The 25737-nt window shown below is 35.3% G+C and overlaps 1 protein-coding gene across 2 annotated transcripts in view; it reads left to right on the top strand.

Moving 5' to 3' along the window:
• Positions 1-25737, top strand: part of SESTD1 (SEC14 and spectrin domain containing 1) — a 136674-nt gene that overhangs the window by 50913 nt on the left and 60024 nt on the right. For both annotated transcript variants that reach the window (XM_041721963.1, XM_041721964.1), the window contains exons 3-5: positions 916-1024; positions 13833-13923; positions 18359-18472. In XM_041721963.1, coding sequence (XP_041577897.1) covers positions 916-1024; positions 13833-13923; positions 18359-18472 — 314 coding nt within the window. The remainder of the gene's footprint in view (positions 1-915; positions 1025-13832; positions 13924-18358; positions 18473-25737) is intronic.

Here is a 25737-nt window from a genome sequence, read left to right as displayed (position 1 = left end):
ATAGATTTCTGGAGATCATACAGAATTTGTACATTTAGTATTTGCTGGCTTTTAAGCTTTTAAAATTGCTATAAATGTCATTTGGGTCGACAATGCACTTTAGTATCAAAGTCACATGGGGAACTTTCAAAGAAGATATGTGTGTAGAAAAGTTAGATTTTAATGTTTATGGAAGATTGAAGAGGGCTTGAGCATCCATGAAATGCGAGTGTGTTCCACTGCTTAGCTTTCAGGCTTCTACAGCCAGGTTGCATGTGCTCTTCTCAGCTGGGCAGGACTTTCTCCTTCTTTCCTCATAAACGCAGAAGTCATGTCTGACATCTGTGAGTTCACTCAAATCATTCCTCATCTCAGAACACTTTCATACTCTAACGTGATTTGTAAATTCTACCTATTTTTTTAAGTCATAACTTTTTACAAAACTTTTCACCTTTACCACAGTTTGTATCATTTTTTCATTTTCTAAATCCTTTTTTGGAATACTATATATATGTTATACAACACAATCTGGCAGATAAACTCATATTTCATACTCGTGTTTTCTTATGATATAAAGCTTTTCTTCCTGGGTTGATTGGAAATTTACCTTACTCGTTACTGCTTATAGTGCTAGACATATAGTAGGTGCTTGATGAATTGAAGACGTTAAGAAGCAGACTGAATAGAAGAAAATTAAAATGATAGTTGCTGCGTTTTAATGAAAATTTCATTGATGAATTTTCTCTTTTCTAAATTTTGTATGATTTTGCTATACTACTATAAACATTTACAATATATAAAATAAACAGCTATTAGATAGTTTTTTTTTACTTATATCTTAAATACTATTTGTTTCAGTAACATTGGACCCAAACATATTTATTTAGTGCTTTAGTATCTATTATATGTTGTATTTATATCTTTTATTTTTAATAGGAGGAAAGGACAGACGAAGTGGCCTCATTCTGACAATTCCATTATGCCTGGAACAGACAAATATGGATGAGCTCAGTGTCACCTTAGACTACCTACTCAGCATTCCAAGGTGACTCTAAAGGTGTCTTTTTAAAAATCTTGATATGTTGTTATTCATTTATTAATGATTCCTGTTACTAAGGTATATGTTGCTATGTCACCTCCTTTTATTAGTGAAATTATAATTAAAGACACTAGAATCAATTATTTCTGATAAACACTAGAATCAATTATTTCTGATAAAAGAATTAATGTATGCATTTGTTTTATTTTCTTATTTTTTAAAATATTTTATTTATTTATTCATGAGAGACACAGAGAGAGAGAGGCAGAGACACAGGCAGAGAGAGAAGCAGGCTCCATGCAGGGAGCTGGATGTGAGTTGATCCGGGGTCTCCAGGACCACACCCTGGGCCGAAGGCAGCGCTAAACCGCTGAGCCACCCAAGCTGCCTTATTGTATGCTTTTAATGCATTGGATAATATGATACAGGTTTCCAAAATGTATGTACTGTCAACTTTTAAGGAACACAGAGATTGAGCATTTGTGTGTCATGCAACTTGAGAAAACATGAGAGAAGTGAATTTCATAAAATGCATCTTTTATTTAAATAGCTATTTCAATATATAGATAAAAATCTGTAAATTTTAATAGAGTGAAGGCTATTAGGAATTCAAACATTTTTATTTTAAAAAATGCAAATGCTTATGTTTTAATCTCAGATCTTTGGATTTTTAATTTTTGTATTTCTTGGGTGAAGGCAAAACAAACTTTTTGCTTAAGCCTACCTATCACTTCAACAACAAAAACAAACTCCTAATTTCCTCTTCCATAGGTGATATTTAGAGGCTGAAGTCTGACAGTTTATTAGAATCATTTGGAGATTTTTTTTTTTTTTCACAATTCTAATGCTCTCCAGAGATTTCTGATCAAATTGTTCTTGGGATGTCTGCTTATCCCTTAAAGGATTTAAAAAAATCCTTCAATAGGGTGCTTGGCTGCCTCATTTGGTGGAGCATCTAACTCGTGATCTTAGGGTTGTGATGTGAGTTTGAGCCCCACCCACATTGGGTGTAGAGATTACTTAAAAATAAAATCTTAAAAAAAAATGCTTGGGGCTCCTGGGGCTTAGTTGGTTAATCATCTGACACTTGATTTTGGTTTGGGTCATGATCTCGGGGTCCTGGGATTGAGCCCTGCGTTGGGCTTCGTGCTCAGTGTGGAGTCTGCTTGGGATTCTCTTTTCTCCCTTTCCATGTGCACATGCATGTGTGCGCGCGCTCTCTCTCTCTCTCTCTCTCTCTCAAATAAATGAATAAAAGTCTTTTAAAAAATATCCTTTACAATCCTTTAAGCTGCCCAGATAATTCTTAATTTGCAGTTAGATTTATAAGCCATTGCAATAAAGAATAAGGGCAGATTTGTTTGTTTGTAAACTATAAAGGTGGCAAAGGAGCAAAACTCTCTTATATAATGCTCTTAAACACCACATAATGAATTTTAAACATTTTAATCAGAACAAACAATGCTTTGTATTCTTCCTGTATTTGCATTATTGACATAAGAGATTGTTCCATCTTAAACACCTTGCAGAGTACAGGGCTAAAACTATATTTTAGAACAACTGACTTTAATCATACTTAATTCTAACATTGGTCTGTAATTTAATGATTCCTTTGCTGATTATTTTTTCTGTATTGGGGAAATAAGTCTTCAAGTAAAAAATTTCAATTTTCAATTTTTTTTTTTACTTTCTGGAAAGGAAAGTTAGCAGACCTCACAGTGTGTTACTATTGAATAACCTTCCTAATCCTCTGCACTGAATGCAGAGGATTGTATTATTCACCATTAGGTAACAAACTTATTTGTAGGTAAATAATACTAGCTAGACATACAGCTAACAAATTCTGAAAAAGTATGCATTCTTAGGTGAAGTGAGGTTCTGAAGGAATGTAATGTACAAATTACTGGTAGTCCATATTATACATGAAAAATTCGTAAGCAAGGATTAGAGATTTACAAAGTGTTTTATGAACATGCTAGGTTTTCCTCTGGTGACACTGGAGGAACATGTCACTGAAGCTGAGTTCTGGAAGACACATTCAGCTTATCATTTAAGTTTGTGATTAAAAAAAAAAAAATGCTTGTGTGGCACCTGGGTGGCTCAGTTGGTTAAGTGTCTGCCTTGGGCTCAGGTCATGATCCCTAGATGCTGGGATCCAACCCCACGTTGGGCTCCCCGCTCAGCAGGAAGTCTGCTGCTCTCCCTCCCACTGCCCCTCCCCCTCACTCAAATGTTCTCTCTCTCTTGTGTGTACTCTCTCTCAAATAAATGAATAAAATCTTAAAAAAAATCCATTCTTTTATATACTATAATCATGCTCAGCCCAGCAGAATGCTCCTATGGTAAGGAGCACTGGGTAACTGAGGCAGGCTAAGGGACCAGCAGTTTCACTCATCTCTTCTTTCTGTTCGCTCTGGGTATGTGAGCAGCAAGTACAGTGGAAGACAAAATAGCCTACACTATTGACATTTCTCTCTCTTTTCCTTAATGCTATTCCAGTGTAAATTATGAATCAGCTTCTGCATATCCATACATACCTGCCAGCTAGTAGAGAAGATAGGAATTGAAGCCGTGTGAAAGAACTTATTTTAGCAAGGCAAAATATAGATACCTAGATACTTTATTTTTGAAAATTATTTTGCTAGGCTTTAGTCCTCAAATATTTGTGAAAACTAAATTGTTAACCTTCCAGTTTTCTGGGAGAGCCTTCTATAACTTTGGTTTTTGAAAACATAGTTGGCAGCTTGTATCAGTACTTGCCATTTCATTAGAGAGCTAGAGTGTATTCTGAGCTCTTCATTGCAACTTTGGAGATCAGTTTATTAGATGTAATCTTTAAAACTGATTTTTCTCCTTCAGAACATCTGCAGTTCAAAACTGCATTTATATTATTTTGATTTAATTTAAATTAATTTAAGTTTTTAGTGGGAGGAGGGATAAGGGGAGAGAAAGAATCTCAAGCAGTCCCCACACCCAGCACAGAGCTCAACATGGGGCTCTGAGATCATGACCTGAACTGAAATCAAGAGTTGGATGCTGAACTGACTGAGCCACCCAGGTATCCCCAAAACTGCTTTTAAATTATAATCCCTCCAGCGTTTTATTATAAAAAATTTCAAATATACAAAAAGTTTTTGTACAGTAAACACCATTATGCCCATCATTTACAAGTCTCCAACATTTACAATTGGACTTGATCATGTATGTATTCATTATCCTTCCCTCTTTCCATCTCAGAGCTGTTTTTAAGTTTGCCCTGTCAGATTATGCTTAGCATGTGTCTAGAAAGGTGTCCTTTTTAGTATTACGTCTTCATTTTTTGTGTGACCTGCTGTGTCTCCCTGTCTTCTGCTTTTAAAGTTTGACCCCCCTATACTGTGACTATTTCAGGATAGCTCAGCAGTGCACTTGTCTGGCCTCTTCCTTACAGGCCATGCCCCAAAGTGGTCTCTTTTTGCAATAAACTTATTAGCATTTTGAATATAATAATAGGTTTTAAAAAAGTTACATAAAAATAAAAAGAAACTATTCAGTTTCTTATCTATACCTCATACTTATTTTTAATGAGGAGAGAGACAAGGTATGACATATACATACCTTTTTTAAATTGTGTGGGGTAACCCAGCACAATTGAGGATGGAGGCATTTCCTGATTCTTTTTCACACAGTTGCCTCTAACCTTGCTTTTGTTTCAGATCTTTGATTAGAGGGGCTTAGGAGAGAAGAGGAGGTTAGGATACTTGTAGCCTGACCTGAATACTAAGTTCAAGTTCAGGTGACTCTTGTCAGTTCTGTGTGGAGTTCAAGCCTAACCAACCATTACTGCCTCATTTTCTATAAAGGGTCAACCATAGGTTTTGATATAGAGTAATAAAATGACAAGTTTGGGCCAGCCTGAGTGTTAAATTTTAGGAGAGGTATGTGGAGTTTATCTTTTGTTTTCTTAGCTCTTGCTATGTATTTTAGACATGAACAATAGGATCAGAAACTGGTGAGTCCATAATTAGGAGAGTCCCTAATGGAACTAAAGACAAATCTATAAGTTAATCTACAAATCTTTTCATTGAAAAAGTAAATACTGAGACTAGCAATAAACAGAACCACACAAATAGGTCATTAATCTCATAACATTTTATTACATATTTTATAATTCTAAATTATCAGAAGTGTATCCACATTCAGTGCAGCAAATGAGATTTGTTTCAGTACTACTACTGTGATAGTGATGTGATTTTAAGTTACTGAGACTACCTGCTTTTTAAAAACATTTTAAAAACATGTGGCAAAACACATTTCTTAACTTTGTTTTTTTCATTAGTACTTTTCTGAGAAGCCCTTATGTTTTTATTTTTTTAATTTTTATTTTTAAAAGGTTTTATTTATTCATGAGAGACAGAGAGAGGCAGAGACATAGGCAGAGGGAGAAGCAGGCTCCATGCAGGGAGCTCGATGCGGACTCAATCCCAGGACCCCTGGATTATGACCTGGGCCTGGATTACAGCCAGCCAGGTGTCCTGTGAGGAGCCCTTTTGGATTGTTTTTCATATTTATGTCTGCTTGGTGTCATAGCAGTTTATGGTTAAATTACAGTTTGTTATTAGATTGTGAGGTCCTTGAATGCAGAATCATTTTTTATTTATCTCCATGTCTGCAGTGCCAATAAAAATCATTTGGAGATTTCAGCTCTTCATTGTATCCATATTGAAGGAATGAGCCAGATTTAGCAACACAGTGATAGAAATGATCTAAAATGCATTATGAAGGGAAAGAGAACAGCTGTGTATGGTTCTATAATTCTTTAAAATGGTGAAATTATTTGAATTCTATAACTAGTTTTTTAACTATCAGTATTTTTTTTTTAATTTAAGTATAATTGACATATAATGTTATATTAGTTTCAAGTTTACAACATAATAATTTGGAAATCTTATACGCAGTGCTCTGTATGATAAATGTGGTTACCACACAACGTTATTATAATATTACTGACTATATTCCTTATGCTGTACTTTTCATATCTATGACTTATTTCTTTTATAACTGGAACTTTGTACCTCTTAATCTCCTTCATCTATTTTGCCCATTGTCCCACTCACATTGTTTCTGGCAACCACCAGTTTGTTCTCTTTATTTAATAGTTTGTTTCGTTGTTGCTGTTTGTTCATTTTTTTTTTTTATTCCACATATAAGTTAATCTAATGGTGTTGTCACCATATAAGTTAATCTAATGGTGTTTGTCATCTCACCATTCTTTGAGTTATTTTACTTAGCATACTAAACTTTCCATGTTGTCCATGGAATGTCTTCCATCCATGCAGTTGCAAATGGCAAGATTTTGTTCTTTTTTTGGCTAAGTAATAGTCCATCGTATGTATGTATGTTATGTGTACATACATACACACATTCCATATCCTCTTTATCAGTTCATCTGTCAGTGGACAAGTGGATTATTTCCATATCTTGGCTCTTGTATATAATATTGCAATAAACGTAGGAGTGCATATATCTTTTTGAATTAGTGTTTTTGTTTTCTTTGGGTAAATATCCCATAGTAGAATTATAGCACTGTGTGGTATTTCTACTTTTAATTTTTTTTTTTTTTTTTACTTTTAATTTTTTGAGGAACCTCCATACTGTTTTCTACAGTCGTGGTATCAATTTATGTTCTTACCAGTAGAGTATGAGGGTTCTCTTTTCTCCACATCTTGCCAGCACTTATTATTTCTTCTCTTTTTGATACAGATCATTTTTACTGGTGTGGGGTGGTATCTCCTTATGGTTTTGATTTGCTTTCTCTGAGTACTAGTGATACTGAGCAACTTTTTAGGTGTGTGTTAACTATCTGAATGTCTTCTTTGGAAAAAATCTATTCAGGTCTTCTACCCATTTTTTTAATCATATTACTTTTTTTTGGTATTGAGTTTTAGAAGTTCTTTATAGATCCTGGATATTAGCCCCTTACTTGATATATCATTTGCAAATGTCCTCTTCTATTTAGTAGGTTTCCATTTTGTTTTGTTGATGGTTTCCTTTGCATGCAAAAACTTATTTTTTGGTTTTTGGTTTTTTTATCCTTTCTCTTGTTAATGTCACATATCACATTGATTTACAAATATCGAACCATCCTTTCATTGTAATAAATCTCACTTGATTGTGGTGAATGATCCTTTTAATGTATTATTAAATATGCTTTGCTCAAATATCTTATTGAGGAATTTTGCATCCATGTTCTTCAAGTATGTTGGCCTGTATTTTTTTTTTTTTTTCTGTATTTATCTGGTTTTGGTATCAGGCTAATAATGGCCTTATAGAATGAATTTGGAAAATTTCCTCCTTCTTTTATCTTTTAAAATAGTTTGATAAGAATAGGTATTGATTCATCTTTTTCCTTAAATGTTTGGTAGAATTTACCTGTGAAGCCGTCTTATCCTGGACTTTTGTTTGAGAGTTTTTTGATTATTAATTCAATTTTGTTACTATAATCAATCTGTTCAAATTTTTTACTTCTTCCTGATGCAGTTTTAGAAGATAATGTTTCTAGGAGCTGATCTGTTTCATCTAGGTTGTTTAATTTGGTGGCATATAATTTTTTTATAGCATTATCATAATTCTTCATATTTCTGTAGTGTCAGTTGTCCTCTTCTATACTTTCTGATTTTATTTATTTGAGTTCTCTTTTTTTGATTAGTCTGGCTAAACGTTTATCAGTTTTGTATATCTTTTTAAAGAATCAGCTCTTGGTTTCTTTGACCTTTTCTAATTTTTTTTTGGCTCATTTTATTTCCATCCTTAGCTTTATCATTTCCTTCCTTCCAACATTGGATTTTGTTTGTTCTTCTTTTTCTAGTTCCTTTAGGGTAAGATTAGATTGTTTCTTTGAGATTTTTATGTTTTTTTGAGGTAGGTTTGTATCATTAAAAACTTCCCATTTAGAACTGCTTTTGTTGCATCCCAGAGATTTTGTACTGTTGTGTTTTTGTTTTTATTTGTATTCATGTATTTTTTAATTTCCTCCAATTTCTTTGTTGACGCATTGGTTGTTTAGTAGCATATTTGGGTTCTTTATGTTTGTATTTTTTCTAGTTGTTTTCTTATAATTGATTTTGAGTTTCATGCTGTTGTGGTAGGAAAAGATGCTTTATGTGTTAGTCTTCTTAAATTTATTGAGACTTGTTTTGTGACCTAATGTGATCCATCCTGGAGAATGTTCCATGTGCATTTGAAAATAATGTGTATTCTGCTGTTTTTGAATGGATTGTTTTCTATATATTTTTATATTTTTTAAGTCCATCTAGCCTAATGAGTCATTCAAAGCCATTGTTTCCTTATTGCTATTCTGTTCAGATAACCTGTCCACTGATGTAAGTGAGGTGTTAAAGTCCCTTACTGTTATTGTATAGCTGTCACTTTCTCCCTTTATGTCTGTTAAAATTTGTTATATGTATTTAGGTGCTCTTACGTTGGGTGCCTGGATATTAACAATTGTTATATTCTCTTGTTGGATGGATCCTTTTATCATTATGTAATGCCCAGTGTTTGTCTCTTGCTACAGTTGTTCTTTTAAAATCTATTTTGTCTGATATAAGTATTGCTACCCCAGCTTTTGTTTTTCTTTTTTGCTTCCTTCTGTGTGGAATACCTTTTTCTATCCCTTCACTTTCAGTCTGTGTCTAGGTCGGAAGTGAATCTTTTGTAGGCAGGCTTTTTTTTGTTTTTGGTTTTTAAATCCATTCAGTCACCTACTGTCTTTTGATTGGAGCATTTAATTAATTCATATTTAGCGTAGTTATTGATAGGTGTGTACTTACTGCCATTTTGTTGTTTTCTGATTGTTTTTGTAATTCTCTGTTCCTTTCTTCACTTGCTCTTTAGTGATTTGATGGCTTTCTTTAGCGTTTTGTTTGGAATCCTTTCTCTTTATTTTTTTGAGCTGAAATGAAGAGTTGAACACTTAACTGACTGAGCCACCCTGGTACCCTTGAACATGTTTTATGTTCTTGATGAGTATTTTTTTTAATAATCATCTCAGTCATATAACATATTGAAAATTTATAATGTGCTGTTTTAAAAAATGACTGCTAAGCCAGTATTTGTTTTCTTCGCCATGTAGTTTTTATTTTTCTGTCCTTTCTCTTTCCTTTTCACCTGCTTAAGTACACATCAGTGGATGCCTGCTGGACTAGTACAGTAGCCAGGCTAACTTCTCTGTCCCCTTCTCTCCACTTTCCACACCAAAACAAGATTAATTTCATTGAAACAACAGTTTTATCTTTCCCAGTTTTCTATGACCTCCTCTTTTTCTTACTGCACAGTGAATTTAATTCAGTAGCCATTTATTTTGCTGATACCACTGCAGACATTGTATGTCATGTATTGCGAAGGCAGGAAAGACTAAGTCTTTGCTCTCAAGGGCAGTCTTTCAGCCTTCTTAACTGCTATGCTAAGACCTTGTATGTTTTGACTTAACCTTCTTAGTTAATATTTCTTTGACAGTTATTGTGCAAGGCACTTAGTTTTAAGTACTTGTATTAACTCAGTTTTCAGAATAATGGTAAGATAGTATTATTATTTCCATTTCATAGATGAAAAAGGGCAGAGAAATTAAGAAACTCCTCAAATTAATATGTGGTGCCTTTGCTCATATTCATTATGCTCTGTACCTGACCTTTTACATTAAGTTTTATTAGCTCCTTTATGAAGATCCTTCCCAGATTCTCCTGTTATCCAGACTTACAGCCCTTGCTGTTTCTGACACTTCAGGAGTTTAATCATGATATGTTTAAAGATGGTTTTATTTTATTTTATTTTATTTTATTTTATTTTATTTTATTTTATTTTATTATTTTATTTTATTTTTTTATTTTATTTTATTTTATTTATAAAGATTTTATTTATGTGAGATGGAGAATGAGCAAGAGAGCATTAGCAGAAGGCAGAGAGAGAGGGAGAAGTAGGCTCCATGCTGAGCAGGAACCCAGAATGGAGTTTGATTCCAGGACTCTGGGATTATGACCTGAGCCCTGAGCTGAAGGCACATGCTTAACCAACACAGCCACCCTGGTGCCTGAATTTTTATTTATTTATTTATTTGTTTATTTTGAAAATTTTATTTAAGTTCAGTTAATTAACATATAATGTATTACTGGTTTCAGAGGTAGAAGTCAGTGCTCATTACATTGTGTGCCCTCCTTAATGTCCTTCACCCAAGTACCCCATCTCCCCACCCCTTCCCCTCCAGCGACCCTCAGTTTGTTTCCTGTGATTAAGAGTCTTACAGTTTGTCAAGGCCATCTGTATTTAAAGCTCTGTGCTAAAAGCTGCCAGAATATCAGTAAGATAATATCCTTACTTTCTGGAAGCATGTTATCTAAAGATGATAAATTGTAAACAAGTAATTACAATGAAAGCATAAGTGAGATTAGTTGCCATAATGTAAGTGTAAGCAGAGCTCTGTGAGTAGAAGAGAAGGAACCCTTAGTTGTAATCAAAGAAATTATTGAAGAGCTATAGTGTACTGAACCCAAGAAATACATTGACAGTCTGTTTCTAATCAAAGTGAGTGGGTTTGTTAAGGAGCCTCTCCTCTTAACTCAAGCCACCTCACCCCTGAAAGGCTCTAATGGAGGTGAACAAGGATATAGAATCTAATAGATTTTTGTATTGTTTTTTGATGTAATTATAAATATTAAAAGCAGTATAGGAGTTTATTAATATTAGTACTGCAGCTCCTCTAACATACCCTTTTATAAAGGACAGAGCATGCTTCTAAATTAAGTATGTTAAAAAAATACTTGAAATTGTCACTCCGCTTGTAGGAATGAAGTGAAAAAAAGACCAGTGGGCACATAGATGGCTCAGTGGTTGAGCGTCTGCCTTGGGCTCAGGTCGTGATCCTGGGGTCCTGGGATCAATTCCTACATCCGGTTCCCTGTGGGGAGCCTGCTTCTCCCTCTGCCTATCACTCTGCCTCTCTCTGTCTCTGATGAATAAATAAAATATTTTCTTTTTAAAAAAGAACAATCCTTTCATGTAGTTGAAAGATCATTTGGTTTTGCAGTTTTCAAATAGTATCTTTCAGTTGTGTATTTTCATTACTTGAGTAAAATGTGAGAAAATTATGATTAAGGGTGTTTTTAAGTACGCTAAAAGATAAATTTAGAATACATTATGCCCCTAACATTACTGCAGATGGTATTTGTAAGCTTCATTAATTTTTTTGTTTTAATATACAGATTAATTTAGAGTGTGCTTTGAACCAAAAATATGTTATTAGTGTAAAACTTCTTTAACAAAATGGTTGTGTAACCAGTATTCTCTTTACTATAGTACCAATGAGGGAAGACCTTCTACTGGACAACTCTGGGTGTCTTATTTCTGCCTCCTGCAAATTGCTGTAAGGCATTGGTAGAGACCCTGAGTGGAATAGTCAGCTACCTAACTAGGTTGCTCTCTTTTGGTCTTGTACCCTACCTGAGTTATATTGGTCTTCCTTAGAAATCTTGTTGGCAGGGAACTCCAGAAGTTCCTCATTACCTGATCCTACAACTAGCAATTCGGTGTCAGATTTGCTTCTCCAAGCAAGTCTTTGTATTCTCTTGCTCATCCACAGTGATCATTGTATTGCCTCAAATCCCCCTGACAAAGATTACTTAGTGAATCCTTTATTTTAAAATGCAAAATCCCAAAATTGAGTATTTCAGCATTTTTTTTATTGAGTTATAATTCACATACCTTAAACATCAACCTTTTAAAGTGTACAATTTAGTGGTTTTCAGTATATTCATAAGGCCATGTGACCATTACACAGTTTCATCCATTGGCCCAAAAGGAAATGTTGTACCCATTAGTAGTCACTCCCCATTCTCTTGTCCTCCTAGCTCTTAGCAGCTACTAATCTGCTTTCTGTCTTTGTGTATTTGTTGATTCTGGACATTTCATATAAATGTAATCATACAAAATGTATACTTTTTTGTCTAGCTTCTTTCACTGAGCATAATGTTTTCGAGGTTTATCCATGTTGTAGCATGTTATCAGTACTTCATTCCTAATTTTTTTTTTAAGATTTTATTTGTTTATTTGAGAGAGAGAGAGAGAGAGAGAGAGAGAGCACATGAGCATGGAGGAGGGGCAGAGGGAAAGGGAGAAGCAGGCTCCCCACTGAGCAAGGAGCCCTTCCAGCTGTTCGATCCCAGGACCCTGAGATCATGACCTGAGCCCAAGGCAGACGCCTAGCTGACTGAGCCACTCAGATGCCCCAGTACTTGATTCATTTTTACAGTGAATAATATTCCATTACATAGATTACCATATTTTGTTTTTCTCTTTGTCAGTGATGGAAATTTGAGTTGTTTCTACTTTTGGCTATTAGGAATTATGCTGCTGTGAACAGTTGTGTGCAAGTTTTTTGTATGGACATATATTTCAGTTTGCTTCATCTTTTGAACAGTTCCCTGTTTCTTTGGAAGCTTAGCTTCTGTCCCTGCCTACTGAGGCCCCTGTTCTTATAAATCTTTAGCAGTACCATCCTCAAACTTGGAACCTCATTGTTGCTTGGTAGAATTCGACATCACTTCTCCAAGAACCCTCTTAAGGCTAATGTGAATATTTGGAGGAAGTAAGGCAAGATTATTTGGATTTAAATCTTAGGAAAGGATTTGCTGATTACCTTTCCTATAATGTATACAATTGATAGAACTTTGAGCATGGAGAGGTTTCACTACCAAATCCTTGCTCTGCTAAGTGAAACTGCAGTTTCTTCTGCTGTATTGGAGAGAGAGCAGTTGAGATCCTTGCATTGAATTCACTGTATGGGATTCCTGAGTGGTTTAGAAGTCGAGCACCTGACTTTGGCCCAAGGTGTGACCCTAGAGTCCCGGGATCAGGACTCCAGGGTCCCACATTGACCTATATAGGTTGACGTGGGACCTGGTCTATGCCTCTCTCTCTCTCTCTCTCTCTCTCTCTCTCTCTCTTTGTCTCTCATGAATAAATAAAATCTTTAAAAAAATCCATTTCATAAATAAAAAATAAAGCAGCTATGTAGTTTGGTCTTTTGCGTGGAGGTTTTTTTGTTTTTTTGTTTTGTTTTGTTTTTGCATAGTTGCATTTTACTAGAGTAGGCTTCTAGGAAGTGTTTAGTTAATACTTGAATAACTGAATGTGATATGTAGCAGTAACCCATTCCAACACTCAGGATGATATTCTGCTGGTCAGGTATCTGAGAGTGCAAAGGAGAAGGAGGGGTTGTACATTCAGACATGGTGTATTCAAATTTTGAATTACTGTTAGACCAAATACTACCTCATCTCATTAAATTTGCTCAAAAGAATGGCAAGAAATCCATTTCCAATGGTTTGCTAATAACTTACTCTATTTTTTACCTGTTTGAAATGATCACTTCACAAACCTACTTCTGGCAGGAAGGAGAGGCCAGAAGTTTGTATGCACTTGGCAGTCATTAGTTACCTTCTTCCCCGGGGTCCCATTTTACAAATGAAGAAATTGAAAGGCACTTGAGAATGAATGTTGCTTTGATTTCTTCTCTTTTTAAGACATTGACTTTCTGTGCTTTTAGAATAATTTTCTTGCCAAATGAGTTTGTAAATTGTCAGTGTTTCCTAAAATGAGAAAAATCAAATTGCTTGAAAAAAACAAAGGATACCCTGAAGAATTTTATTAATGACAGTGTAAACCAAACCAAATGAAATTAATGCTGCTCCATATATGATTAAACTATAGGCTTTGTTTAGGATTATAAAGAATAAAATATGAAGCCTGTTTTAACACTTTGTAATTTTTCGTTTGTTTGTTTCAGTGAAAAGTGTAAGGCTAGAGGATTTACCGTGATTGTGGATGGCAGAAAATCACAGTGGAATGTGGTGAAAACAGTAGTCTTAATGCTACAGGTAATTTTATTTTTGACTCTTAGGAAATGGTTTTATTTTATAGCAACAGATAAAGTGATAATCGCAAATGCATTTCATTTATTTCACTGTGCCCAAACTTCTCAGCAGTGATGGAGTTCTGAAATGCACACTACTGGAATTTTAAAATTCAATTCTTAGAGGTTTTACTTTGAATAGTAAAATAAATTTCAGACCTATTGTAAAGATTTGTAAATGATCAAAGATAGTATGTTATGTTTAAATAATTTAATAAGTAGGCCATTGAATCTAAAAGTGTGAGATGTTGTTGGACTTACTTGGGAGCTTTTGCGTGCTGTGGTGTCTGCATCATCCCCTGTCTACTCCATTCTGATATCTTAGGAAGGAAGCAGGACTGGGCAAATCTAGTCTGGAAAAGCTTCATGTGGTTCTGAGCAGTCTTTTCCTTATGTTCCCTTCTTTTCTCCAGAAAGCACCAGGATTTATGGTACCCTTATTACTGATTTCTAATTTAGAAGTGTACTTGACAGCTGTGTCCTTGGAAACTTCAGCGGCCCACAAACCAGCACTTGATAAACAGCTGCAGTTACAAAGTCTTTGGTCTAATACTAGTCTTTGTGTTTCCTTGTGTTCCTCACAGAAAGATCTTGCTATCCTTTGCTTGTATTAGGTACCTAGTAAACATTTGTTGTTTTATTTTAAGGATATTGAGGATGTTTTGACTTGAAATGGAAAAATAAAACATTCAAATGATTTAAAGGCAGCAGATTGCTCTAATGTATCTGGGTTTCCTTAGAAGGGCTTCAAGAGAATGTGGAAGTTAAATAAGTTTAAATAAAAGACTGTCTGATTTATTTATTATTTAAGAAATTTTAAAAGAGATTTTATGTACTTATTCATGAGAGATACAGAAAGAGAGAGGCAGAGGCAGAGGGAGAAGCAGGCTCCATGCAGAGAACCCGATGTTGGACTCGATCCAGGTCTCCAGGATCACGCCCTGAGCTGAAGGCAGATGCACTCAGCTGCTGAGCCACCCAGGGGTCCCAAAATTGTCTAGTTTAGATGAAAGAAAGTGAAAAAGGCATTTCTATCAGGTATACTGAGTTCAAGCTCAGAAATGAATCAAATATAATGAAGAGAGTTGATGGTAGGTCAGTTTGGGGAAAATAGAAATTGACAGTTATATGGGATAGTGAATATTCAGTTAGGTAAATATCAGTGATATAGAAAGAAAGATCAAGAATTTTAAATGAATTGAGAAATAATTAGTAGCTGCTTTTGGGTTCTGTGGAAAGAAGTATAATTTAGAATTTTATTTTATTTTTTTTAAGTTTTTATTTATTTATTAGAGCTTGAGAGAGCACAAGCGGGGGAGTGGCAGAGGGAGAGGGAGAAGCAGGCTCCCTTACTGAGCAGAGAGCCTGATGCAGGACTCAATCCCAGGACCCTGGGATCATGATCCTAGCTGAAGGCAGCCTTTCAAAAACCAACTGAGCCACCCGGGTACCCTATAATTTAGAATTTTAAATGATAACTAAGGAGAATGATTTGTAATGTTTTTTTTTCCCCCTTGGGATTATTAGGAAAAAAGGACTGGAGGGATGGGGGACTAGTAATTTTAGTGCCTAAAATGTTTTGGGTACTATACTAAACTTCCTGTAAATTAATCTCATTTAATTTTATCCTTACAACTTTGGAAAGCAGATTCTCTTCTCCCAGAAGGTCAGCTGAGGCTCAAAGATTTTAAATAACTTCGCCAGGTTCTTGTATTGAACATGGGAAGGAGCCTCAGTTGGAACTTAACGTGGCCTAACCCCCAAGTCTGGTTTTATTCTTTACAAAGGGTATATTTACCAATGGGGGATATTGGAGGTGGTTCCCAAATTATCTACCCATTACCTCCTTAAATGTGTGGCCTAAACCTTTATCATTAGAATAAATCCTTTGGGTTGGAAAGGATGTAACCTCCAGAGGATCAGGTTTTTAAGGGAGCACAGATTGGTGTCCCATTGCATTTTCTATCAGATATATCCTGCCAGCAGTCTTATACCCAGCCTTGAGGATTAACTCTTCTCAGTAAAAGTTGTTAAAATAACTATTAGATGAGAAATCCATTAATTATGATCTTGTGTTCTTCCTTTCATCCTGTCATTCAACTGTGTCACAGATGACCTGTTTGGGACTTGCTGTATGAACTGGACTTTGATCAGTGGGAGTTTTGAAGAACAATCAATGGATGATTTAATCCCCTCTTGCGATTTCTTTTCTGATAGGTATTTTAACAACTTTTGGATTTATTAATAGTTAACATTTTCAGAAGTTGCAGTGGCCTTTTGTTTACTCCTAGTCAAACAGTTTTTACATGCAAAATCACTCATTGCTTATATTTCAGAAGGTACTAGTACCAGTTATTTGGGATCCCAGAGTTTAGTGTTGGCTTTGTTTGTAACTAATATTCTCTAAAATGAGTGGTTTGATTTTTTTCTTGTTTCGCAAAACCTTAATATTCACTGATTTTTAAAGTAATAATCTTTCACAAGTCTGTATAATTAAATAAACATCAATCTATTTCCTAGCCTCCCTGATAACTTTTGGTACCATTGAGTTTACTTACCTTATTCATAGCCAAGTCATTGCAGTGGGCACCAGATTTGTTACATGCCCAATAGTGTGTTTAAATTGAAAGATTGCTGTTTTCTCCTACTGCATAATAATAATTACAGCCATAATTTATTATTAATATTCGGTTGTGCCTCAAACGGTATTTGATCCCTAGAGTTTGTAAATAAAGTTTTATTGGAACTTAACTGTCCCCATTCATTTATATTTTTTATAGTTGCTTTCATACTACCATGACAGAATTGCAGTAGTTGCAGTAGAGACTACATAGCCTGCAAAGCCTAAAGTTACACTGGACAGGTTACTTTAGTTCTTTGAAACTCAGTTTACTCTCCTGGAAAATTGGGAGGATGAGATCTACTTATTAACGTGAATTCATTTATTCAACAGATACTCATGGAGTGTTTTGTATATGCCAGGCACTACTATAGGCTAGAGAAACGGGAATGACATGATTAGATAAGGTAATTGCCATTGTGAAGCTAATATTATACTTAAGGAGTCAGACTGTAAGTAATTAGGCAGATTACTAAATAATATACCAGCAGATAATGGTAGATGCTATGAAGAAAAATACAGTAATAAAAGGAAACGGAGTCAAATGGTGCTACTTTAGATAGGGTGGTCAGGGAAAAAGGGGATGTTTGAGTAGAACTTAAATAAATGGAGGGAACTTACGTAAATAGGGCAAAAAACATTTAGGGCATTAGCCTCAGCTGGAGTCAGACTTGTTACGTTCCAGGAACTGCAGGAAGCTTAGTATGGCTGTGGTAGGCGAGTGAGGTGGAGGGGAGGGGTATAAGGTGAGGTCTGAGGGTCCATGGGGCTTGAGCTCTGAGGGCTTTCTAGGCCCTGGTGGGGAATTTGAATTTTACTCTTAGCATAAGAAAATGTGAAGAAAGGAGGCCTGTTAAGGGGATATTTAAAAAGACTGACTAATTTAGAGATGTTAGCAATGCAGGGGATGGAAATGGATAGGTTTAAGATGTATTTTAAAGATAGACTGTATTGGGGCACCTGGGTGGCTCAGTTGGTTAAGCGTCTGCCTTTGGTTCCGGTCACGATCCTAGAGTCCTGGGATGGAGCCCTGTGTGGAGCCCTGAAAGGGGCTTTCTGCTCAGTGGGGAGCCTGCTTCTCCTTCTCCCTCTCCCTCTCCCACCCCTGCCTGTGCTCTCTCTCTCTGTGTCAAATAAATAAATAAAATCTTTAAAAATATATATATGTAGATTGTATGGGGCTTGCTGATAAAATATACATGGAATATTTATTAACTCAGTGAATGTTAACTTCCATTCTTTCTTTAGATAATGTGAATAACCATATCTAGTAAGTGAAATTTGTGTTTGTCAGAGATTAGCTTGTCCTCTTCTTGATGTTAATAAACAGAATCTGGGCTTCTTTGTGTAAACAGCCAGTAAGAAATTTATTTTGTGAGAAAATTGATTTTACATTATTTGAAGAAATTCTCCAAGATGATTGTGTTAGAAAAAGATTTTTTCATGTAGTAGAAAACCCAATTGTAATAGTTGGTCAGTTAAAAATTGTCTTGTAGTTTGGTCTAAATATATCCCTATTAGAGAGATTCAGTAAAACACAAAAAATAATTTACATGTACTGTGAATATTACATTGTTTATTTGAAATCTTTTCTAAATCAACTTGTCTTTCTAAGTATTTCTTTATTACCATGTATATTTTGAAGTTTGGAGTATTCTAAAGGTCTCTTACTTACTCAATCCAACCATGAAAACCTAGTAATTTATAACTTTAATAAATTATGCATCTTACATGTATAATTTATAATTCCTTTTTTTTTTTTTTTTTTTGTATTTTACAGAATGTTGTTCCAGCTGAGGTGTCCCTTGTCTGTGTAGTGAAGCCTGATGAATTCTGGGATAAGAAAGTAACACATTTTTGTTTTTGGAAAGAAAAGGATAGACTTGGCTTTGAGGTAAATATACTCTATAAAAAAGCAAAAGTGTGTTGTATCTTTAAAAATGGCATTTTCCTGGTATTTTGTTTGTTCATAATCGGATAGTAAGCTGTGCTAGTGCAGTGATGGGTCAGTGCCTAAGCAACGATGAGCATATAATTGACATTCACATACTTGTTGAATATATTATTATTTTTTGTCAAAGACCACAAATTCTTTCTTGTTTTCATTTATACCACTCTTTGTAAACTTCGAGTAAGTAGAACTTTCTATTTAAAAAAAAAAAAAAATTATTGCATTACCAAGAGGACATTTGGCTAATACTAGGAAATCCTGGACACTTTGAAATTGAAGTTAGTGTCTGTTTTGTGTGATATGTCATAATTATTTTCAGTATCTGGTTTGGTTTTGATCCATGAAAAAAGTTATCTGTCCTTTTCTATTGACATTATTCTCTCCCTTTCATCTGCTTGTGTAAAACTACATCATCTTACTGTAGATTAGAAAGAAGTCCAGATGGAATACAAATCTAAACAATTCTGTCATATTTTTTTCTGCCACAAACTGTTAAAAGCTTTTTTCATCCTTGATACTATATCTGGTTCGGAGCTGTACCTGGTTTGACATTAGTCTAGCTGCTTCAGCTTTCTTTTGACTAGTGTGTGCATGTGTATCTTTTTCCATATTTGCCTATTTCTTTATATTTAAAGTGGATTTCTTAATGTCCTTGGGTCTTGCTTTCATATCCATTCTGACGATCTGTCCTTTCAGTGTTTAAGACCATTTGTATTTAATGTAATTATTGATATAGGTGGATTAAAATCTACCATCTTGCTAGATTTTATGTATTTTTTTAGTTTTTTTTCTTGCCTTCTTTTGGATTATTTTTTATGATTACATTTTATCTCCATTGTAGTTTAATATCTCTTATGAAAAATTTTGTGAGTGTGTGCATACCCTAAGTTTACAATATACATCTTTAATTAGTGGACTATTACCTTCAAATAATATATCACTTAATATGTAGTAGAAATTACTTAAAACAGTATATATCCAATACTTCCCACTGTTGTCATACATTTTACTTTTACTATTCTGTAAACACACAATAGATGGCTACTATTTTTGCCATCAATAGTTTATTTAGAGCAATTAAAATAATAGAAGAATGAATTTCATCTTTATATCACCTCTGGTCTTCATTTTTTTCTTGTAGATTCATCTTTTTGTCTGATATATTCCTTGTATTTAAAGGACTTCTTTTAACATATCCTACAGTGCAGGTCTATTGGCATTGAATTTTTTCAGCTTTTGTATTCCTGGAAAAAACCTATTGTATTGTTTCTATTATGGTTTTCAAAGATATTTTCAGTAGGTTTAGACTTTTGTTTCATTGTTTATTTCTTTTAGCACAATAAGTATATCACATCTTTGATTTTTCATTTCCATAGCTTTTGAGGAGAGTTCTCTTATTTGTATCCTTGGTCCCCTTTTTTCTCTGTTGGCCACCTTTAAGACTTTCACTTTATTTTTGGATTTTCAGCATTTTTATTATGTCTAGATGTATTTTATTGGTATTTCTTCTCTTTGGTGTTCACTGCATTTGTTGGCTCTCTGATTTGATGTCTGCCATCAATTTTGGAAAATCCGTAGATATTTTCTTTGCCCCATTTTTTTTTTCTTACTTCTAGAATTCTAGTTGTATGTGTGTTAGACCACTTGAAACTTTCTCACCATTCTGGGTTTATTTTTCCTCATGTATTTTATCTCTTTGTGTTTTAGTTTGGGTATTTTCTGTTGATCCATTTTCAAGTTTACTGTGTTTCTTTGTTGAGTTTGTTGATGACCATTTGTTGTAAACTCACTCTACATTGCCATGTTTTTGGTTTGTAGCATTTCTTTTTGATTCTTCCTTGTAGTTTCTATCTCTTGGCTGAAATTCCCTCTTTTCTTTCATGTTGTCTTGCATTTTTCTGTAAGAACCTTTAGCATGTGTTATCGTTATCTTAAATTCCCTACCTGATAGTTCCACTCTCTGGGTCTTATTCTAGTTAATGTCATTTGCCTTGTTTAATGATAGTGGGTTGTTTTCTTTCTTGCTTTTTGTATGCCATGTTATTTTTTGTTGCATGTTGGATATCTTGTTTAGGATAGCAAAAACTGAGGTAAATAGTATTGTGCCTACAACATGGGCCCATCTTGGTTTTTGCTAGTGGGACAGGAGAATTAGCCTAGCCAGGAGTTGAATTACTTTGCATTTGTTGTTGTTATTATTTTCCTCAGTGCACCACAGGTTTCACATTCCTTTAGAACTGTTCCTCTGTTTGTTGTTGATGGTGCTGCTTGCCAGAGACTTTTTTTTTCAGTATTTATCCCACTCTCAGTTTAGGTCTTTCTTTTCTACTTTGCCTCAGAAAAAGCCTGTCTTTGCAATATTGATGCTCCATTAGTGAAAGACTGCTGTTCCTTGTTACTCAGTGTTTGCCAGAGGCGTTTTTCTGTTCTGGTTTGGCCTCAGTCTGAGCCAGGCTTTGTGACTCTGGGTCTAGGGAATAGGGCCCTTTCCCCAGGTTTAGGAGGCCTGTGATAGCTTGGGCTCATCAGATATTCCTGTTTCCACTAGGATACAGGGTGTTTCTTGTCCTTCCCTCCAGCTGCAGTGGGGCTGTGTTTGTGCTCCAAGGTCATCTGGGTTTGCTGCTTTTCCCTCAGCCTGTGAAGGTTTTTCTTCCCTAGAGGAGATAGAGTGAAGAATCTGGGCCATTCTTCAGCTTCATGTCTTTACAGTAGAGGCTGTTTTACTTCCCCCAGGCCTGTACTCTGAGAGAGGCTGTTTTTAAGTTTACCTTTACTGTCCCACTCTGTCATGATTCCCAGGAGGTCTGTAGAGAAGAGCCCACTGGTGACTTCGAATTCTTCTTGTGTCCGTGCTTCCCAGGTGTTCTGTACTTTCGCGTTAGTTCACATTTGGCCTTTAGCAATTTATTAGGAATGTTAGCTGAATTTTACCTGGCTTGTATCCTGTCTGGCATTTTCCCCAGATAAGCAAGTGCTCCAGCCCCATCTTTTCTTTGCAAGTGTATCCTTAGATTTCAGTTTAGTTGGTTTTCCTGTTAACTTAAATCTCATGGGGTCGAGGAAAGTTGTCATTTTTCAGGTTAACTTGCATCATTTTGGTGTGGTGTTGTTGTAGGAGTTGGAGCAGTGTTCTTTCCAGCTTTCTACATCCTAAGCAACAGCTAGTTGCATTTTTCCCCCTGCTTTTATCTTACACACTTTTGTCATTGTTTAACTTGACTGTGATGTAGGTGTAGTGGAAAGGTGTGTCAGCATTGTGGGGAAGGCAGCCAGGGTTGCTGGATTCCATTAGGAAAGATATTACCCCGATAGTTTAATGGGAAACTGGAGGAGGGTAGTGGGAAGTTTAATGGGGATAGTTTAATGGGAAACTCCTCCTAGGGAGGAGAAACAGAAGTATAGTGAGGGTAGAGTGTGAAGTTTGGAAGCTGGAGGCCTGAATGTTGCCATGGTGAGTGAGTACTTCAGACCAGTAGGGAGGTCTGCTGTTCATGCCAGGGGCACACAGGAAATGTTGCTCTGAGACAATGCAAAGTGAGCAGAGGCCAGTGGTGTAGAAATTAAGTCTGCGAACACTCAGTAGGAGAAAAGATCCCTTTTATGAAGAGCCTGTCACATCCTGCTTAAGCATAGGACTCTGGTCAGAAATGCTGTACTTTGTTGGGTCTCATGCTGTGTGAATTCATAGTGACCAAACACCTTGCATCTTAGAGGATAAGAAAGAAGGTAGGATTCCTGTCTGCTTAGGTCTGATGTCATAGATTGATGTTTAAAACTCAACTGTGAAAGTTTCTTATATCACTGTATTGTTTTCTTTTAGACATGGAAGAGATTCAGCTAGAATATTTTCCCAATTTAAGTAAACACTAGCCATATACGATAAAGCTTAAAACGCTGATGAGATGAGAGTAATTTCAGATGCTGGCTAATGTACTGCCAAACATTCAGCTATGAGGTGCAGTTCAACATAGCAGTTATAGGCTACCTAGAGCTGTATATAATTAAATTCAACATAGATGTTTAATTAAAAATGATTTTCCTTGGTATTAATTTGGATCATTTGGGGTGTTGTAATTAAGCTTGTGTTTTTGTATATATTCTAAATATTTTTTTAAAGATTTTATTTGACAGAGAGGTGAGAGAGAGTGCGTGAGCTGGGGGGAGGGGCAAAGACAGAGGGAGTAGTAGACTCTGCTGAGCAGGAAGCCTGATGCAGGGCTCCATCCCAGGACCCCGGGATCGTGACCTGAGCCGAAGGCAGCCGCTTAACCAACTGAGCCACCCAAGCAACTCTATGTTCTAAATATTTTTAAAGTATGACTTTGTTATAAGTACTGGTGTTCCTATAAGCAAGAGTATGTTTTACTGCATAGACTTATCCAAAAGAAAGATTTATTACCAGCTGTTGACAGTATTCATCAAGTAAACAAATAGTAGTTGTTTTAATGACACCTTGTTCTTCCCACATGACTTCACATTTCCTTGCTCATCATCTTTCCTAATTTTTTTTCTAGATGACTTGATTCCTGTTCACTCCTCTAATGTTTTTCATTAGCTTTTGAATACTCTTCTCTCATTGCTCACCTAAATATTTCCTTATATATTGTCTTATCTCTGAAATAGGTATCTACTTGACCAGTTTCCCTTTTAGCAATGCAGAGATTTATGTACTTTTGTCCTTCAGCAGCCTTTACCTGGTAGCTTTGAAAGCTTTTGTTGGTTAGATGATAGTATCTATAGTCTATCAAATGACAAGATAAAACTGAAGTAGTACTGGTATTAATCTTATCCTTAATTTGGGAGACTAATAATCAAAAGGATCTCTATCTTATTCTTTATTGTTATTCATGAGAGTAAAAGTGTTATTTACTGGCCTAAATTGTTTTCTTTTCTTATCTCTTCTTAATACTGCATTTGATTCTGGGTTTTTGCTTTGTTTTGTTTTTGAGGCCATACGAATGTTAAGATCCCAAGACCAAAGACATCCTTCGTGTTCCTCTGTCAGGAGCACCTCTGGTTCCATCTATTATGACTTCTTTCCAGTTTTTGCAGAAAACAGTCTTCCCTTAGTGAAAAAAAATATTCCCCAGCTGGAAGATACAAACAGACATAAACATTGAAATAATATGTATATAAACACATATACATACATGAATCTGTACTAAGCACGCAAAGACATACAAAGATACTTTTTTTTTTTAAAGATTTATTTATTTATTAGAGTCACAGAGAGAGAGAGAGAGAACAGGCAGAGACACAGGCAGAGGGAGAAGCAGGCTCCATGCAGGAAGCCTGATGTGGGAGTCGATCCTGGGTCTCCAGGATCAAGCCCTGGGCCGAAGGCGGCTCTAAACCACCAAGCCACCAGGGCTGACCCAAAGATACTTTTTTAATTCACATCCTGCACACACATTCTTACCATTAAGTAAAAGAAAAAATAAACATCTGAGTGCCTACAGAGTGAGAGGTTCAGTGTTAGATTCTTTGGGAATGTTTTATTAGGAAAAGATAAGTATTCTAGTCACAGATGGAATAGTAACAATAAAGGAGAAACAAATTTTGAATCTTTTTTTTTATGATTTTATTTATTCATAAGAGAAACAGAGAGAGGAGGAGACATAGCCAGAGGGAGAAGCAGGCTCCCTGCAGGGAGCCCAGTGTGGAACTTGATCCCAGGACCCCGGGATCGTGACCTGAGCCAAAGGCAGATGCTCAACCACTGAGTCACCAAGGTGCTCCTGAATCTTTCTGTAAGTTAGATTTTAGACTAAAGAAAATCTTCACAAATGTTTGATTAAAGACTATATAGTGGGGCTCTTGGGTTGCTCATTTAGTTAAGTGTCTGCTTTCAGCCTAGGTCCTGATCCCGGGGTCCTGGGATTTAGTAGCCCCATGTTGGGCTCCCTGCTCAGTGGGGAGTCTGCTTCTCCCTCTCTCTCTGCCCCTCCTGCCCTGCTTATGCACTTGCTCTCTCAAATAAATAATATCTTTAAAAAAAAAAAAAGATTATATGGCCAGTATCTTTCTCTTCAAACTAGCTGAGCAATGATATGTGCTACTTAATAAAATACTGTGTTTTAGTCATTTAATTTCTTATCTTAACCTCTTTAACATATACAAAATAAAGGAAAAAGTATTTACTATTAAAAAGTTTTTATGGTTTTTATTTCCTTTGAAAGGACTTGGCAAAAGTTTGAAAACTTTTGTAGATAGTGATCTTTTTCATCTAACTTTTTATAGTTCCACTGTCATATTCTGGCTCCCTTTGTGCTTGTTTTCTGTTTCAGATTTCTTTGCAGATAGACCTAAAGTTTAGATTCCTGCTTAAAATGATAGCTACTTTGGTTGTAACTGATTAATCTTTTCTTCAGGAATTTAATGGTTTTTATACATATTAGAATATTCATGGAAATGGGTAGCTGAAAATAATACAAAAGTATTTAGAAATTAAATTAGATAAAAATCAATAGGACCTCTCACAATCTTGAATAAATAAAGCATATATTAAAGTATGATTTTCATAGGGGTAAAAACATGACTCTTCTGCAGATATACAGTAAACATAAACATATGTAGTCCATTATCTAATGAGGTTATTAGTAATTTGTGAGGTGTTCTTCAAAGAGCTTTTGAGGAGTTTAAGATTTTTATAGAAGATTGCCAAGTTGATACAGAATTGGTTAATGTCCTTCAAATTTATCTGTTATTTCAGTAGACATTTCAGAAATTGATCAGTTTCACAGATCATAAATTATTTGCATTTTTTTCTGAATAAAATCTGTAAGTTGACCCCTGTCCCTGGTTAGTCTCTGGGAAGTCAGTCAAAGGTACAGGCCCAGCATTGCAGGAAAGAATAATATCTTCTGCTCATTCCTAAGATTGAGATATATTTTCTGATACATGAATCTTATTTCATTAAAATTATTATTTAGCATATGATGATATCTTTAGTACTTTAAAAATTATGGTGAAAAAGGTAGTATATAGTGGGATTAAATGAAATTTGAACTTTCATTTATGAACAGTAAAACACTGTCTATACTTTCAAAGTGTCAACCAGGCCAGACTTTTACAGGCCTTTTCTCATTTATTGTTGCTTAAAAAGAAAAGTAAAATAAATAAAATGTAAAAATAATAAAAATAAACTGGTGTTTTTTGTTTTTTGTTTTTTTAAAGAGGGATGGGGAGGGGCAAAGGGAGAGGAA

This window comes from Vulpes lagopus, chromosome 11 (assembly GCF_018345385.1).
Source record: "Vulpes lagopus strain Blue_001 chromosome 11, ASM1834538v1, whole genome shotgun sequence".
Taxonomy (NCBI): domain Eukaryota; kingdom Metazoa; phylum Chordata; class Mammalia; order Carnivora; family Canidae; genus Vulpes; species Vulpes lagopus.
Note: the sequence above shows the minus strand (reverse complement) of the source record. Positions and strands in the feature narration are given on the sequence as shown.